Genomic DNA, 17,438 nt, shown 5'->3' with positions numbered 1-17,438 from the left:
TGCAACAGGCCAGCCTCCTTATTTTTTTAGATATATACATCAACTCTGTCAGATGGAAATGAAATGGAGATCTGACAGAGATTTTAAAGGCTTTAAGCACATTTTCAAATTGTTTGAAGTTATGAATTCTTGTCTGGGACAAGGCTGTTTTCTGGCGCACAGCAAGTTTAGAAATTAAACAAATAAAAGCAAACCAAAACATTTTCAAAATTACATATATTTCACATATATTACATATCCTTAAAGAATAAATTTTCACCAAAAACTGGAATTAGGGTGTTGGTATTAAAGGGACAGTTCAACCCAAAATCAAAAAGTCATATATTTTAGGTACTTTGAGCACCACCAGCTAAGTGCCTTTTAGTTCCATTGTATTGGAGAGAAGTCAGACATCTCTACAGCTGACATCTCCAAAAGTCTGCAACTCTCACCAAAAAAAATCTAGATGGATTCACAGCACAGCAGGCCAGAAAAAAAATGTGTATTTTTGATATTGGGGCGAACTGTCCCTTTAATACTTTATAAAGTTGTTTTGTGGACATGATTTATCCAAATTCTAAAGAATGGGTGAAATACAGAATATAAGTATACATAATCTTCCACATTTTAGTCTGGGGATGGTACTCCTGTAAAGTAATAACTATAAAACGAAGCCCACAGATGATGTTAATCCCAAAACTGACTGAAGAGGCAGGACATAAAGCAGATAATTGTCACAATTTTTCATTTAATGGCTGCTGATGCTGAGTTCATGAATGAACATCAGCATATTATAAGATATCCTTAATCCTGCCTGATAGCCACAGCAGAAAATCTTCTTTCTGCCTGCCTGTCACTGTGTTTAATTCCATAAAACCCTCTGTTAGATTGTGATGCATGTTGACATTTACCTCTTTTCTTGCAATATGAAGCAACATTTTACAAAATCAGAAAGTTTACTTGAGTTTTTTTGGTTTCATCATAACTACTGATTGTTAAACACGATGAAAGTCTGCCGTCCATGAAGCAGATCCAAGTCTACAGACTGACATTAGATAATTAGGCTTCTTCTATCCCAAAGATAGTTTGTTACGGGGCTGGGAGATTAAGGTGCTGTGAGGACACACAGAAACGGCACACTTCTCAGTTTTCACAAGTGTGAAATCTTGTGAGATGTTACATCAAACAAATCTCAGTTGGTTTTACAAGCTGCAAACAAAACTCTCAAATAACAAGCACAAGGCCCTAAATGTTTGTTTTATTTCAGAAGTGCTATGTCCACTGCTCAGGCACTTTGAGTTTGCAGTTGTTAAAACATAACTAGTGCCACTTAAATCAGTGGTTCTTAGTGTAACACGGCTCCTGAGGGACTCCAGCAGTGCAGATTTTCTATCTCTTCCTGCTCCACACACACACACACACACACACACACACACACACACACACACACACACACACACACACACACACACACACACCCATGATGATGAACTACGAGAATTTGGGCAATAACCTGACTTTTTAATCAAGCGCCAATCTGTCCACTTTGTTTTATAACCAAATACTTGCAAAATCATAGTGACATTTCTATTAGCCTCGACAGCCATTAATTAGCAAATGTTAGCATGCTAACACAAAGAAGCTGGTAAAAAAAAAAAAAAAACACCTGCATGTGAGCATGTTATCAATGTCACTGTCAACATGTTAGCATGCTCATGGTAGCACTTAGCTCAGAGCCGCTGAGCCCCCCAAAAATTTTCAACAAAGGAAATATTTTTGCCAAATTAAAACTAATGTTATCTTATTTGTCTTGCCAACCATTTGGAAAATATACTTCATTTAAACTTGACAGAAACTGTCATTCTATAGAGATTAGGGCTGATATTGATATCAACATGAAATAGTGGAGTAGTTCCATTTAGTGTAGCCTTTCTACTGAGCCAACATGCCCGACAGCAGCACCCTGACTCTGTTTGACCTGTACAGATCAGGCTTTTGATTAGCATCATTGGTAACTCCTGTGTTTATATCATGTCAAAGTGGCTGCTGTGAAACAGGTCTACATGCTTCTTCTCTGCTGTTGCTGCCCTCTTTGGGATAACCAAAGTTAAAGTAGTCAGCTTGATGACCATGAGTCTGTCACTGAGCATCAGCTTCACTCGTTCTTCAGAGGCACACAATTAAATCAGCAATCAATAGTCTCACAGAGCCACTAGCATGTCCGTTTGCCCAGGCTGTATTGAAGACAGTGAATACCATGTAACCACTAAACCTCCCTGGTGTGATTCCAGCTGGGAACTTATCTGCATCTTTACTATTTACTATCCAATAAAGCAAAGAAGAAAATACTGAATACTAAATCTTGAAAAAAGTTGTATTGCTGCTGCATGATGATACAGATATTCTAAATTAATCATCAACTCATAATGCAATTAAAAACAATTATAGTAGATATAAACATGCATATTTACTGTGCTTACAGTTTTTTAGGGAGTTGATGCATATTAGAAATGCACAATTAATCCCAATATTATCGAAAATGCAACATGAACTCGTGCAACATCAAAGTCACAGAGTCCTGCAGTTTTTTCAAGAAGGAAAATGTGTGACAAAACAAAAGGATTATAATGAAGCACTATAGAGCTCCAGAGATGTCCTGACCTACAAATATTCTCTCCGGATGTAAGAAAACAATTTGGTACAAACCCATTTCAGTCAAAAATAATTACAATATGACTTTTTTTTACTATATCGCAGCCTTGATATATCAGAATTAGTGCTAGAACTAGTGTAGGTGTAGGGTTCATTTAGCAGAGAAGTTATTCTCTGTCTCCTGTCCAGGGACTACACATGAAAATTAGCCTATAGCTAACTCTGGTACAGCTAAGGAGCTGTGCACTGTCCCTACCAAATACACAAATAAAACAACATTTATTTTCATTATCAACTAATCTGTCAGTTATTTTCTCAACTGGTTCTTTGGTCCATAAAAAGTCAGAAAAATAATGTCTTCAAATGTCTTGTTTTGACAACAGCCAAAAGATATTCAGTTTAGTGTCAGAGAGGAGTAAAGAAACCAGAAAATATAAGAAGCTGAAATCAGAGAATTTGGACATTTTTTCTTTAAAAATGGCTTATAATGATTAATTAATGAATTATCAAAATAGCTGTAAATTAATAGTTGAGTAATAATTGATTAATTGTTGCAGCTCTAATCAGAATTAACTCAAGGGCCTAATGACAGAGTAAACATGCTCAATATATATGGAGGATATTCTGTACAAACTGTGAAGCCTGTGGGGAAAATTTGTTATTTGTTATATTGGGCTGTATCAGGGGTCTGGAACTTTTAGTCATTAGTCATTTTTGGCCAAACAAAAAGGGAATAAATCTGTCTGGAGCCACAACTGCTGATTTTTTTTTCCCTCTGAGACCTGTTTTTTTAAATTTGGCCTCCATAGCGAGCCTAGCAAGACTCAAGACTAGCCACTGGCAAAATTTAGAAAAAGGTTACTAAGTCATAGATGTAGGCTATAGCTGACAAAATATTGAAACATTGTTATTGTTCTATGTATATGCAACACATTTTTTACTATTGGAGAATGTAAGAATCACACCAGACCTATAACAATGATAAATGAAAATTAAAACGTTTAAATAAGAATGGTAATTCATTTCCATATTATTTTTTGTCAAAGCCACAGAGAGCCACTGGAGAGTGGCAAAGGAGCAAAATGAGGCCCCAGAACCACAGGTTGCTGACCCCTGGGCTATACAAATAAAAATGACGTGATTCGACTTTGACTTAACATTTTATAACTACTAAAAAGTATATATATATATATATATATATATATATATATATATATATATATATATATATATATATATGGGGCTGGCGCAATCCGTTGATGTAATCGACATCATTGATTTCAAAAATACAAAGATTTGTATATCGTGCTTCAAAGCATCATTATGAAGTGCTGTGCCTTGTCAGAACATTGATTCACCTGGAGAACAAGCTGCAGACAGCAGCTGCCATGATCATCTAAAGTGTGAGAGTATTTGAGACAGAGATGCAACAGTTTGGCTCTTAAGCGCTACAAACTGGACATGACTTATTTCAGCGGGACAAACTGCTCCTCCAGAGTGCTGAAAGTGAAGCACCGAGCGACCTGTCCTCCTCCTGCAGCAGCAGCATCGTCCTCTTTACTTTGTGTCAGCAACAAAACAGGATTTATGAGGATTATCAACACGTTTCTATCAGTAGAAGTCACTTTAAATTTATCTTCTAGAAGTTTCTTCATCACCCCTGTGTGAAAAGGGATGTCTGCACCGCTGCTGTTAACTTTACACCATGTGTCAACAAATGGTGTTGTTCTACCATTTTGTACTTTCTGTTCACTTTATCAGCCACGTATGAGTCAGAAATGGCTAAAAATAATGTTACAGACTGTCTGTAACTCATTTCAGTTGGCAGAAAAACAATGGAAAGTTTTGGGTTTTTTTGCTCCACACTGATGCAAAAATACATTGTCAGTATTCATCTTATCTGCATGTGACTCCAGTGATGACTTAACTCGTTATAATGTCATAACCAGTTGGATTTCAAGTCAAAGAACTGATTTTTCAGTTCAGTGAAGGGTTAACAGTGATTAGTGATTAAATTAAGTTGAGTTTATTAAATAGGGTGGAAATTAGACAAATTTTAAAATATTATCATTATTTTAATGTGATTTATCTGTCTGTTTTTCAGGATTGGATTATGACTGAATAACAGATTCATTGTTACTTGCATTAGAGACTACACTACACTACACTACACTACATTTCCCAGACTCACTCTGCTTCCCTGCTCCCTCACACGACTAAAAGTGTCATTCAGTCACTCTCATCTCTCCATCCATTGTCCTGAACTCTCACAGAGCCTTGTGTCACAGCTTATTCTCTACATAAAGAAGGCTCTGGTGCCAGAAAGCTATCAAACAAGTTCCCCTCTGCAAATGTGACTGTTACACAATGGCCTACAATCCACAGAGCACCTCTACCTGAGGGGGATTTGACATTAGAGCTCCTGCTTCACACTCGATTTGTTTTGACTTGACTTTTTGTTGTGCGGAGCAGAAAACAGCACAGTCTCAGCCGGGTTTTGTCGGGTTGTAGTGAACGACGAATGTTCAAAGAGAATTTCTTTTCTTTTGGTGATAGTGCTGTGTGTGCTTTGACACTGAGATCTGAGGCTCCTTCATCTGAGCTACACAGAAACACAGTCACACTGGAATACACCACCCAACAGCACTTACACACACACACACACACACACACACACACACACACACACACACACACACTCACACACACACACTATTTACACACACAGACACACACACACTCACTATCAAACATCTGAACAAAACTGATGACAAACACACACACACACACACACACACACACACACACACGGTAAACCTCAGGCAAATAGAGCACTATAAGCACCAAAACGCAGAATACTGTATATCATGTGCGCGTGCGCACACACACACACACACACACACGCACGCACGCACGCACGCATGCACACACACACTTGGAGCAGTGCCTTTAAGAACTGTGTTTGTAGTTGCATGTCTATGCAACATTTACAAATGAATGTTTTTTGAATATTCAGCCCATCCAAGTCTGACTGAATCATTGATGTGTTAAAGGAAAATTTTGGTGTTTTTTAAGTTCACACAGAGCCCCTTGTATTAGGTATTGTAACTGTCCACTAGGGCTGCACTATTAATCTACATTTTACTGACATCGCAATATGGCTTTCTTTAATTTTCAAATCACAGAGGGTGCAATATTCATAACAATAAATAAATCAATATCACAACTGCAATATCAGTCAAAATAATCGCATGGGATCTAATGTTGGGGCAACTTGTCAGCTATGTCTCATGCTATGTTTGCAATGATCCTCACAAGGATTATCTCAATGCCCCAGTGCAGCACTGCAACTAAAAAATAACACCTATAAAACTGTGCAATATTTGCAACACTTCCCCAGTCTAGAAAAACTATTTGATGTGCCTTACATCATCTCAGGTTAAAATCTAAAGTGATTTGCATGTTATCAAAACACCATTTTTGCTTTTCACATGACATTTCATGTCATTTTGTCTGTACAGAAATGTCACAGAGGAAAAAATGTGAGGCGATGTAATATAAAGGGATAAAGTATGCATATGGAGGAGGTGGGCTGGATGGACGGATCAAACAAACACAGGACTTTCACCCAGAAGACTGTAGTTTGTGTCCCATATAAAACCAAAGGTAAATCTATCCTTAATGTAACTTTAGTACATATGTTAACTTAATGTACTTACATCACAAACGTGATGTACTTCTGTTACATATGTAACCTTACTAGCATACCCCATGGTTTGGGTTTGGGGAATCTTATCCTACACCCAACTAAGTAGTTTTGTTACCTAAACCTAACCAAACAATGACAATTTCACAACACTGACCGCCACAAAGATCAGCATAACAACGAAGATCACTTAACTATGGCGACAAAAGAAACCTGACAATTGTCACCATGTTATAAATGTAGAAAAAATGCCCTGGACTAAACACAAAATGACATGCAAAAAGCTTAAAGTTCAATAAATGCAAAAGCAACAATAAATGTGTGTTATTAATCACCGAGCTAAATTTGCATGATTACAAAAAATTCACTAAGTATTTGAAATTAGGTTTCAAAATCCTGTAAAAATTAGAGGAGGTAAGCAAATAACATTGCTTTTTTAACTTGGAGGACTCGTTTTAGTTCTGTCACAGCACAGCACCAGCCACAGGATATAAAACACTGCTCCAATAATATTAGAACAATCAAACAAGAAATCAGACCGTCTGTAGGACTACAGATGGAAATTACCATCTCACCAAATCTGGTGCAACCATGTTTTCATGTCTTTTAAATGATCAGAGTCACTGCACACTATCTTTTTATAAATCAAATAAACTAAACTAACCCAAACATCACCACATCACTAATTGTTTGGGCAATTAATCAGACATTAAAACTGAACATCAAACTACAAACTTGGAAATGCTTGGAAATCCAGCCCAATTCTGAGATTAGTCTCCAAAAATGACCTCTTTAAACATGTCTGTGTGTGTGTGTGTGTGTGTGTGTGTGAGACCAACAGTCATTAAGTGTCAATAATCCTCCACCGATGTTTTTGCCCTAATTGGGACTAGACTTGATAAAAGGCTGCCAGTTGACCCCTGGGACGCAGCTTTTCATTCACTGGGTTTCTGTATTGTGTGTGTAAACGCTCTGGGAGACACTCGCTGTGTTACTGCTCGCTGATGCTTGCTGTGCGCTGATAAGGTGCGTGAATGAAGTGGTGATTTAATAATCGCCGCATGAAATTGAACACATTCAGCTTGAGCACTGTGTAAGTGGCATCGGGGATGTGAAATCACTTCAGAGCTGAAATTACAAACATGGACGTTGAATTTGATTAGTAGAATGAATGAGAGGATGGCAGCAGTTACCTGGATCTGACTTGGAGAAGGTGTCCATGTCTAACAGGTTTCTGCAAAGAAAGGAAAGAGATTGTTAGAGATTAAAAGAGAGTATTTTGTCTGTGAGGCTGAGATCTGTTTATTTTTTGGATACAGTTATATTTAAAGTTCATGTAAAGTGAGTGTTTGTCACACCACAGAAAAAAAAATCTCGAAGTATATAAAATTAGGTCTCAAAATCAAGAGATGTGTTCCATTAATAAACAGTTTCAGTCATGTAAAAATGATTGTAACGCAGTCAGGAGACTGATCCATGAATTCACTTAAACACAACATGACAGTAGCATTGGTTGCAGCTAAAAATATATACAGCAGTCAACAGCACAGAAAAGTTAACAGATAGAAATATTTCTTTGATCCCATTTGAATTGCGCTTTGAATTACACATATGGTGTTTAACCATTTATGTCACCACAAAACATTTAGTTTTAATACATAAAGCACAAAAATAGTATAGTTAAAATACATCACCAACACAACTTGACTGTCACCTTGACACATTTAACCTTGTTATTCCAGAATGGGAGAAGAGGTAGCCAAAAAAATCACTACTGTACAAGTTTGGCCATGTTGACAGCTGCAGATTTGTAAAAGGAGAGTTAATCACTTCTGTAATAGGTAGCATGCAAGACCAACTGTACAGGGTAATGACATCACTTATATATCTTCTGGGTGTGTAGTAGAGGTGGAACAGATCATCATTGGTTCATGGTCTGTACTAATCACCCCCTTTGGTTCGGAAGCATGTGATCCATGGACTAAATGAAACCACCATGCTTCTAGTGTGAAACACAGTTTTACTGTTGCTGTTACTTTTTAAAGTAATAATTCCCGGAGTCTCAATGCAGAGTTGCGCTTTTACTTTATGACGCATCTCTGTGTTTACCATACAAAACAACTGGATTCATAAGATCACAAGATCACGTGAGAATCCATCTTGTTGGGCTTCAAGTTATCCATTTTTGTCAGCACCAAAAGTGGTGCAGCTCATCACCGTCCTAAGAGGGACTACTGGCAGCTATGGGCGTGGTTTTAGGTGTGATGACAGCCAGAAGCATCCATGAAAGCACAGATCTGATTGGTTGAAGTTAGACTGTGTTAAACATAATACAGATGGTTAATCCCATCACCTGCCAAGTGTTTTTTGAAAGTGCTTGCCCTTTTCCAAACAGTTTCTAAGGACAACTTCGGAGATGGTTCTGTGTAACAAACCATCTGGAGTATCAGGTTATCTCTGTGTGGCAGCAGAGTAAAAAAAAACAAAAAAAAAGGACGAGTGACTGATTTAAAAGCCGTCACATCGCTTTATCAAGTGAATCCCTGGCCATGTCGTCGGGCATTTTCAGTGGTGTATCTGGGAAACTGGGAATGCTGTTATCATAAAAACAGATCATAAAATTGTGATGTTTATTCTATCTTTGTCGACATCTGCTACCTTAACTTCTACACACAGCTCTGCTCAGCTTACCGGACCAGGTCTGTGTCCCTGTCTGTCTGAGTCACAGCCTTCAGGGTTGACAGGCTATTACTCATGACTTCAGAATGTGCTGTGGGTGGAGCATTGAGCAAGAATACAGAGTGTTATACTGTATTACACTGTACAGTGTTTAATTATCTATTATATGTACTATTGTACAGTACAGCATAATACAATAGAGTATAGTATTCAAAGTATACTGTACAGTATTATTACTGCAGTGTAATTTTATTATATAGTTTATAATTGTTATTATTATTATTATTATTATTATTATTATTATTATTATTATTATCATTATTATTGTTATTATTATTATTATTATTATCATTGTCATTCCTGTACTTACCATTGCATCACTATGGTTACAACTACAGACAGAGATGGATCAAAGTGTATTTTTAAAATAATTTAATCCTAATCCCATTTTTGTTTTGTTTTTCACTGATCCAAAAATATGACCCGATCCATGACTCAAAACAGTGATATGATCTGCTGCGCAATCTTTTTTCCAATTACATATTTTTACAGTGTTACTTAAGACAAAGTAACAACAAACTTTCTTGCCTTGCAAAATTATCTTTTAAATTGGAAAACATATGTATAATTCATTACACAATTCAAAGGAGAACAAACAATTATTTGTCTCTTGCGGTTGACTACCTTACATAATTTATTTGTCAAAGGATGGCAGCCAACAGCTTTGTAACTAAAAAGAAGCTTGAAGCCACGCAGCTCGTCCTCCAGCCTGTAAGAACAGCTTCATTTCCTCCCTCTGAGCAATAAAACACAGTCAGTCAGCCAGTGCTGTGTGTAATTAGTGTAGTGTGGGCACAATCTGAATGTGTTTCTGTTTGTGTCATTGGAATTCCTCCAGTCAGCTCAACCAACACAAAGAATAACTGGAGAGGAACGAGTTAAGGTGCAAACTCTCATCCCCTGGTCAATAATATTAAAGCTGACACATAAGAGGATTTCATGTTTCCTCATTTTGTAACTGCAGCAAGGGAAATGAATCATAAACACACAAACACAAAGAGCATCATAACACACAGACATCAAATCATTGCCAGGATTACGACCTAATTTCCTCCTAACAACTTGACACATTAGTGTCATGAGAATCGACCGCGATAACAAACAGTGTTCGATACAGCACTGAGGAACAGTCACTGACAGATGGAAACGCTCCTCTCCAGAGGTCTTGTAGCTGTCAGGGTGACGAGCAGCGAGTCAGAGCGACTGCGGGGAGCGGCACAGTGTGCATCCTCACATGTTCACGCTGGTCTGTTCGTGTCGACATACGTGTTCATATTCATGCGTGGGCCTCACTACACCCTCCCCTGCTAATACTGTACAGTGTGACAGTTTGTAGTGCTAAAACACACAAGTGTAGAAGCCATATGGGCTCCCCCCACGTAAATAAATGCTTTTATCCTACAGGGCGGACTATTTTCACCTTCTGCACAGCACAGAGTGAGAGAGAAATCAAACTAGAACTTTCAGGTCCTACAAGTACACTGAAATAAAGGTGCTAACTAGAACCATAAAGGGCTCTTTAGCTTGTCCCCACTGGAGAACCCTTTTTGAGGAAACAGCATTATAATGAGGTACTGCATAAATGACCTGGCCTAAAAATCATGTTTGTTTTGGTAGAGACCTCAATAAATATCACATCATCATGATTTAATTTTGTTTTTTTTTCAGTGAACAAGAAAATTGCAATGCAAACTGATCATTTCCACAAATCATACTGCATATCTCAAATTCATTGAAAATAATCACAATAGGACTTTTGAGCCAAATCGCGCAGCCCCACAGAGGACAGCCCGAGAATCTACATGTTCCTCTCAATCTGCAATAAGATGGTAATTTCTTTCCAACATGTAGAAATTATCATTCCCTCTAATAGCGCAAATCATAGCGTAATTACATTATCAGTCCCTATGCAGAACCCAACACAAAGGGTTACACATTGAACCAGCCGCAATACCCCTTCTCGACCAACGAGAACCTAGTGCTAGTTCGGTTCTGGTGCTAGTGCAAGTTCAGAGTTGGTTGAACCTGAGAACCATCTAAGAACCAGTTTGCTTTTCCACAAGCTAGAGAGCCAAGTAATTACGTAACTGCACACGCCCCTGGTTTCCCAGCAACACTAACCTCAAGCAGTTCACACTCCAACACAGTAGGTGGTCGTAACGTGCCATAACACTGATTGCCACTTGTGATAAAAGGGAAGAAAAAGAACCCCAAGAACTTCAAACTACTTCTTAACTACTACTCACCACTACTACTACCTACTAAATGAAGGATTCCATCTGCCATCACAGCAAACTGATCACACGGAAGTGGACTCAAGCAAGAGACAAGTCTGTCTCAACCGGTGTATGTACTTTATTTATTAAATGCATTTAACATATCAGATACTTTAGTTAAGGATGAGTACTTCTTCAAACAGCCAAATACAATGTAATACCAGCCTGCAGCCCCTCACATCTCCAAAACATGTTGCAGCAAATTTTCTTACTCTTTGGCCCTGAAAAAAATGTTCAAACTTAATAAAGTGATGTATTATCAGCTTTTAGCCTGGCACAAAATCTCCACAATTTGGAACTTTTCCTTTTGGCAGTTCCTGATAGTCCCGCCCCCAGCCCTTGATGTAGCTGAGAATCCTTCTATGATGTAATTTCCACCCAGAAGCATCTCTGCTGGTTCTAGACAGAACCTTTATACTTTTGAGGTGCTAACAAGAACCCACCCAGGAGAATCGAACACAAACCTTTTTATATTCTGAGGGTTATATCTAGAAACCCCTCTTAGGGTTCAACCAAGAACCTGTTTATATTCCAAGAGTTTTATCTAAAACCTACTCAGGGGGTTTCACAGAGAACCTTTTTATATCCCAAGCAGGGGGTTCTACCAAACCATTTTTATATTCCAAGGGTTTTATCTAGAAACCACTCAGAGGGTTCTACTGAAAACCTTTTTATATTCTATGGGTTTTATCTAGAACCAACCCAGGAGATCCTACTGACAGCCCTTTTATATTATAATCCAAAGAACCCTTGGTGAAAGAGTATTTCAAGAATTGGGTCTGGGTAGAACCTCCACCCTTCAGGAAGAACGCTTTTGGAACCCTTATTTCTTGGAGTGTAGAAAACGTCAGTCAAAATCACACTGAATGTAACAACACATAATTTCATACATGACACAAAGTTGGCCAACATAAATTTGTTCAACAGTGTGTCATGTGGTCATTTGTCTGGGGATGGTTGACTATTAAAAAGAAATTTAATATTGTTGCTCATTCAATATTTCTGCTGCCTTTAATAAACACCATTTCCCACTAGCCCTAGACAGTCACCGGCTATACCACTGGCTTGACAGATGAGTGGTGAACTATGAGAATAGACTTGTCAATCTCCACAGTCTAGACACGGCTGCAACAACAACACCTTCGAACTTCTTTGAAAAACATCATCCCAAAAGAACAGAAAGAGGTGAATATGGTAACAATGGAATACAGTAACCCTAAGCAAACAATTTCATGGGACTTATAGTTTTTTTGGCTTGCTTCTAAATTAATTATTGTTTAACTTTGTTAAAAACAATACTTTAAATTCTAAATACCAAGTATAGATATTCATTCATCTTAGAAAATTGATACATTGATGGAAGAAGATTTCTCCATGAGAAGGTGCACTATTTTACAGTGGAGGAGCATCATGCTGCTATCTAAGAAGCATCAAGGCTGTACCAACTATGTTTGTGTAGATTCTCAGTCATCCAGGTCATGGCATTCATAGAAAGGGTTGTCATAGGCAACTGGACTTGGTAGAGTTCTTGAAGACATGTTGTCTCTCATCCAAGAGGCAAGTCCAGTTACCTGTAACAAGCCTTTCTACAAACTGTACCAAATAGTTACTACATGAAACTGCTCTCAACAAGGTGTGTGGACCAGGTCATTAGTCTGACTCACCAGATGCATACTGCTGCTTTGAGTCCAGTCATTGGTCGCTTGCTTCAAGCAGCATCACGGTGTCCACTATTTGTATTTCCAGTCCCCAGGAAACAAAAACAACCTACAAGCTGCAAGCAATACACTGAAAACGGCCAATTAGTACCTGGGGGCTAATGGTACGAACATAAAGCAGCTAATAGCTGCTGCCTTTTCTTTTGCTGGGATGTAGTCATTTTAATACCAGAGCTCAACTCCAGACATGTAAATGTTCCACCAAAACATTATTTTGCAGCAACCTGAGCTTGGTAACACCCAAGACGTCTGTGACTGGTTTAAAGAAATGCAGTCATGGAAGGGCATTTTTTTCCCCTACACCAGTATGTGTATGCATGGAGCCAGACCGTTCTCCAGTGCCAGCTAAACAACACTACCAGGTCATGATTTCTGGAAAGAGTCATTTGTATCGAGTTTGTAAATGTATCTTTTAGTGTTTTGAGCACCACAAGCCAAGTGCCATTTAGTCCCATTACACTGGAGAGAAGGCAGACATCTCTGTGGCAGATACCTCCACAACTCTGCAACTCACACCCAATAATAATTTTAATTTTGGGGTGAACTGTTTCTTTAATAAAGGCATAAAAAATACATTGTGCCTGGAACTCACACATGCATATATATAAAGCAGTGGGTTTGTGGCAGCTCTCCAGCTCTGCAGGTTGATGATGTTATGCAATGTCAGTGGATTAAAAAACTATCAAACACCAAACAATCAATCATCAGCTTGGCTTTTAACTGGTTTAACCAACACATTAACTTCATGATTCAACAAGATCAAGTTGTGCTGATTTAAAAAAACACATGTTGAATACTTGCATAGAACACTTGCATATGATTTGTCTTCATTCACAACTGAGCTTTCTCTTTATTTATTAAAACCCCAGTGCAGAACTCCCTTTGGATATCTGCCATGTGAATTTGTGCTGACTTACAGGATGGCATATAAAAAGATGCATTTGTTTGTACTATATTGGGTATATTTTTCTGCCTGTTTATTGCATTATCAGGTAATTACTGGTAAAGCCACATACGTAAATATTAATTTATCTACATCTTTATGTTATCAAATTGTTTACTCCACATAAGAATCATGTGGCTGTTTATTGGTGCCATATTGCTGTTATAAATAGCCTTAAAGATGTGAGTGTGTGTTCTTCTGAGTCTCAGACTGCTACACACGGTATATCTGCAGGGAACTGGAGACATTTCCTCAGGGATATGCTGCCAAGTCTGTTTTCTTTTTCGATGCTTAATCACATCACCCTTTCACATGTCGCAATGTCGCTTTTATTTACGAGCACAGACACATCTTCCATGATGTGTGTTCCACAATATGCTGAAGCCGGCTGGTGAGTTGGCATACTGAAATAAATATTGGAAATTTGAAATACCAGCGATACACTGGTGATCAAGCTGACACCAGTGGCATGTATTTGATGAATAAATCTCTAACATTACAAACAACTGGTATTAAAGTATTTAAAACATCAATAGCACAATGATGAAGCTCAAATTTCTGTTTTTTCTTGAAGTATTTTTCAACATTTTCCCACTAAGTTGTCTTGCACTTCTTCTCCTTGGGTGAACGTGTATTGAGGGATTTATTAGGGGTTGCTTGTTAGCAGGGGATCCATTCTGATAAGGCGACAACTCCCACGTCTATGACAAACAAGGGGCAATGAACCACCAGAGAGAAAATGCTGCTCTTCTGCAGAAATCCCAAAATAATCAGATATGCATACAACTAGAACTGCTGCCTGTCACGGAAAACTCTAAAGGGTTTTGTTTGGTGCTGCACTTTTGCTCCAAGAGCAGAGAATCTGCTTCGTCTTCGAAGATTAAGCTCATTTAGGTGACAAAGGATTTTGCTTGTAATGTGGCCTCATGCTCGAGACCTTCAGGACATGATGGGGGAAGTTGGGTATCCAATCAGAGCCGTCCCCTGCTGAGATTGACATTCTCCCACTGAGAAGTCCTGGCTCCCTGTGCTCACTGACCTACCTGGCATTTCACTCTGAAAGCACCACAATGTCACTTTTTAGCATCAGTGTGTGGCAGGTGGCCACAGCGCAGCCAGCACACTCGCAATGCAGCTCTCAAATGCCTTCAGAGCACCACAATGTCTCCACTGACATCCACTAAAAATCACTAAAAACTTCACGCTAAAAAACACTCTATGATCTTACACTCAGTTCATTTACCTCATTAAACCTTTTCAAAATACTTTAATTAGAAATACAACTACTGATTATGGTCATTATCAATTTTCTAGATAAAATCAATAAGTTATTTGGTAAATAAAATGTCATTAATGGTGAAAAATGTTGATTTGTGTTGATCAAATGTCTTGTTTTGCCCACAGCACAAAAATATTCAGTTTACTGTCTGAGAAGAGTAAAGAAACCAGAAAATATTCATGTTTCAGAAGCTGATATAAGGATATTTAGATATTTTTTCTAAAAAGAAAATTATTCAAAATGATTTATCAATTATAGAGCTGCAACAATTAATCAATTATAATCCATTATTAAATCGACTACCAACTATTCTGGTAATCAGTTAACTGGTTTGAATAATTTAAGAAAAAACAGCCAAAGTTCTCTGATTTCAGCTTCTTAAATGTGAATATTTTCTGCTTGCTTTACTCCTCTCTTTGGGTTGGGAGCAAAACAAGACATCTGGATGTCATCTTGGCCTCTGGGAGACACTTATTACGATTTTACCATTTTCAGACATTTTATAGACCAGACAACTAAACAATTACCCGAAAAAAATAATTGACAGATTAATCGATTATGAAAATAGTTGTCAGTTGCAGCTCTAATAGATGATCATAATAGTTGGTGATTAATTTAATAGTCAATTAATAATCAACTAATCATTGCAGCTCTACATCTACACCTTCATCCTCACTGAAAAATCCAGAATCCATAAATATATGAAAAAACTTTGTCTTTAAATCTTGAACTGCTGGAGACAGATGTCTCCTGCTTCAGTGCCTGCTGGTGTTGTAGAAACAACAGGAAACCAGGTATTGTACTGGCCGCTGATTTGGCCAATTTATTAGCATGGTTGGAGCTGCAGCAGCGGCTGTGACACACAGCTCCTGGGGGTGATTAAGCTACTTTATAACACTTAGCGCCTGATTGCTGCAATTTGTGTCAATCATTGTGCTTCGTCTCCCATATGAGTCATATCTAAGTCAAATATGAGCACAAAGAGAGGTTAGATATTCTTAGATACAGTGTGAGTTAAAACTGCTGCTGATATCATTCTGAGGATATTATGACTCTAAAACCTGCCTGAGAATTATCAGGTTTTTTAGTTGTCTTCAGTATCAAAGTAATCCAATGTTAGTTTTCTGTACATCCATGCATACATTATAAACACAAGCAGCTAATAGCTAATTCAGCATAGTCTTAATGCTCCAGTGTGTAACATTTACAAATATGGCAGACATTGGAATATAATATTCAGAAATATTTTTTCATTAGTGTATGGATGGAGTCCATGGATTCCACCATGTTGGACCACCATGTTTCGACAGTAGCCAAGAATGGACAAACCAAACACTGGCTCTGAATACAGCCTTTCACATTTTTTAAGTTAAACAAACTTTGTTTCATAGACATGTTTAAGAATTATTCTGTGACCTTGCCTGAACCTGAACATTTGCTATATCTTAATAAATTAAGGTTAATGTGGTGCTGTAAATATGACTGAGCTCCAGCAGCCTCCCACTCAAGCTAACATTAGCCCTCTTTCAGTGGTAACAATTAGCATCCTCTGGAGGCTCAGACGTTCTCTCTGCTCTCCTTTTGAGATCTTTTCCTCCCAGTGAAGGATGGGGAACCAGGCACTGTGATGGATTTGTTTCTTTATTTGTTTTACAACCTGCTACACAGCAGATTTTTGGCATTTTCCTATCTCTCAGGGGACGTGGCTTTGCCAACTCAGCTGGATGACATATTGCCAGTCCGATGTGTATTTACATCTCCCCAAAGCATTACTGGAAATGTAAAATGAGATTATTTTCATTTTCAATTAATCTACAGATTACTTTCTCATTTAGTCAATAAACTGCTTAAATGCCAAGCAGCATCAGAATCAGGTTTATTGTCCAGTAGGCTTTCACATATTAGAAATTTGTGTTTTGGTGCGAAACAATAAACATAATAAATAGAAAAATATAAAGAAAAATAAAGAGCAAGTACAGCAAATGAAGAAGAATGAAAAAGAAAATAGATTGATGGAGAAATATTGTAAAAATATGTAAAATATGTTATTTAAATGAAAGAGCTGTACAGTTTTGAGCAGGAATGTGGAGAGTATTCACCAGGGAATGTCCAGAAGTTCTCAGTATTCATTACAGGACTCTACAAA

At 37.9% G+C, this 17,438-nt stretch overlaps 1 protein-coding gene across 1 annotated transcript in view; it reads right to left on the bottom strand.

The window, feature by feature from the left end:
- The window catches only part of LOC146331061 (copine-9-like), a 295,949-nt gene that overhangs the window by 256,807 nt on the left and 21,704 nt on the right, over positions 1-17,438 (bottom strand). Inside the window, exon 2 of the mRNA XM_084726649.1 lies at positions 7,531-7,571. Coding sequence (XP_084582775.1) covers positions 7,531-7,571 — 41 coding nt within the window. The remainder of the gene's footprint in view (positions 1-7,530; positions 7,572-17,438) is intronic.

This window comes from Lutjanus erythropterus, chromosome 2, assembly GCF_056507025.1.
Source record: "Lutjanus erythropterus isolate fLutEry1 chromosome 2, fLutEry1.hap2, whole genome shotgun sequence".
Classification (NCBI taxonomy): domain Eukaryota; kingdom Metazoa; phylum Chordata; class Actinopteri; order Lutjaniformes; family Lutjanidae; genus Lutjanus; species Lutjanus erythropterus.
This window is presented reverse-complemented; position numbering and strand designations above follow the sequence as displayed.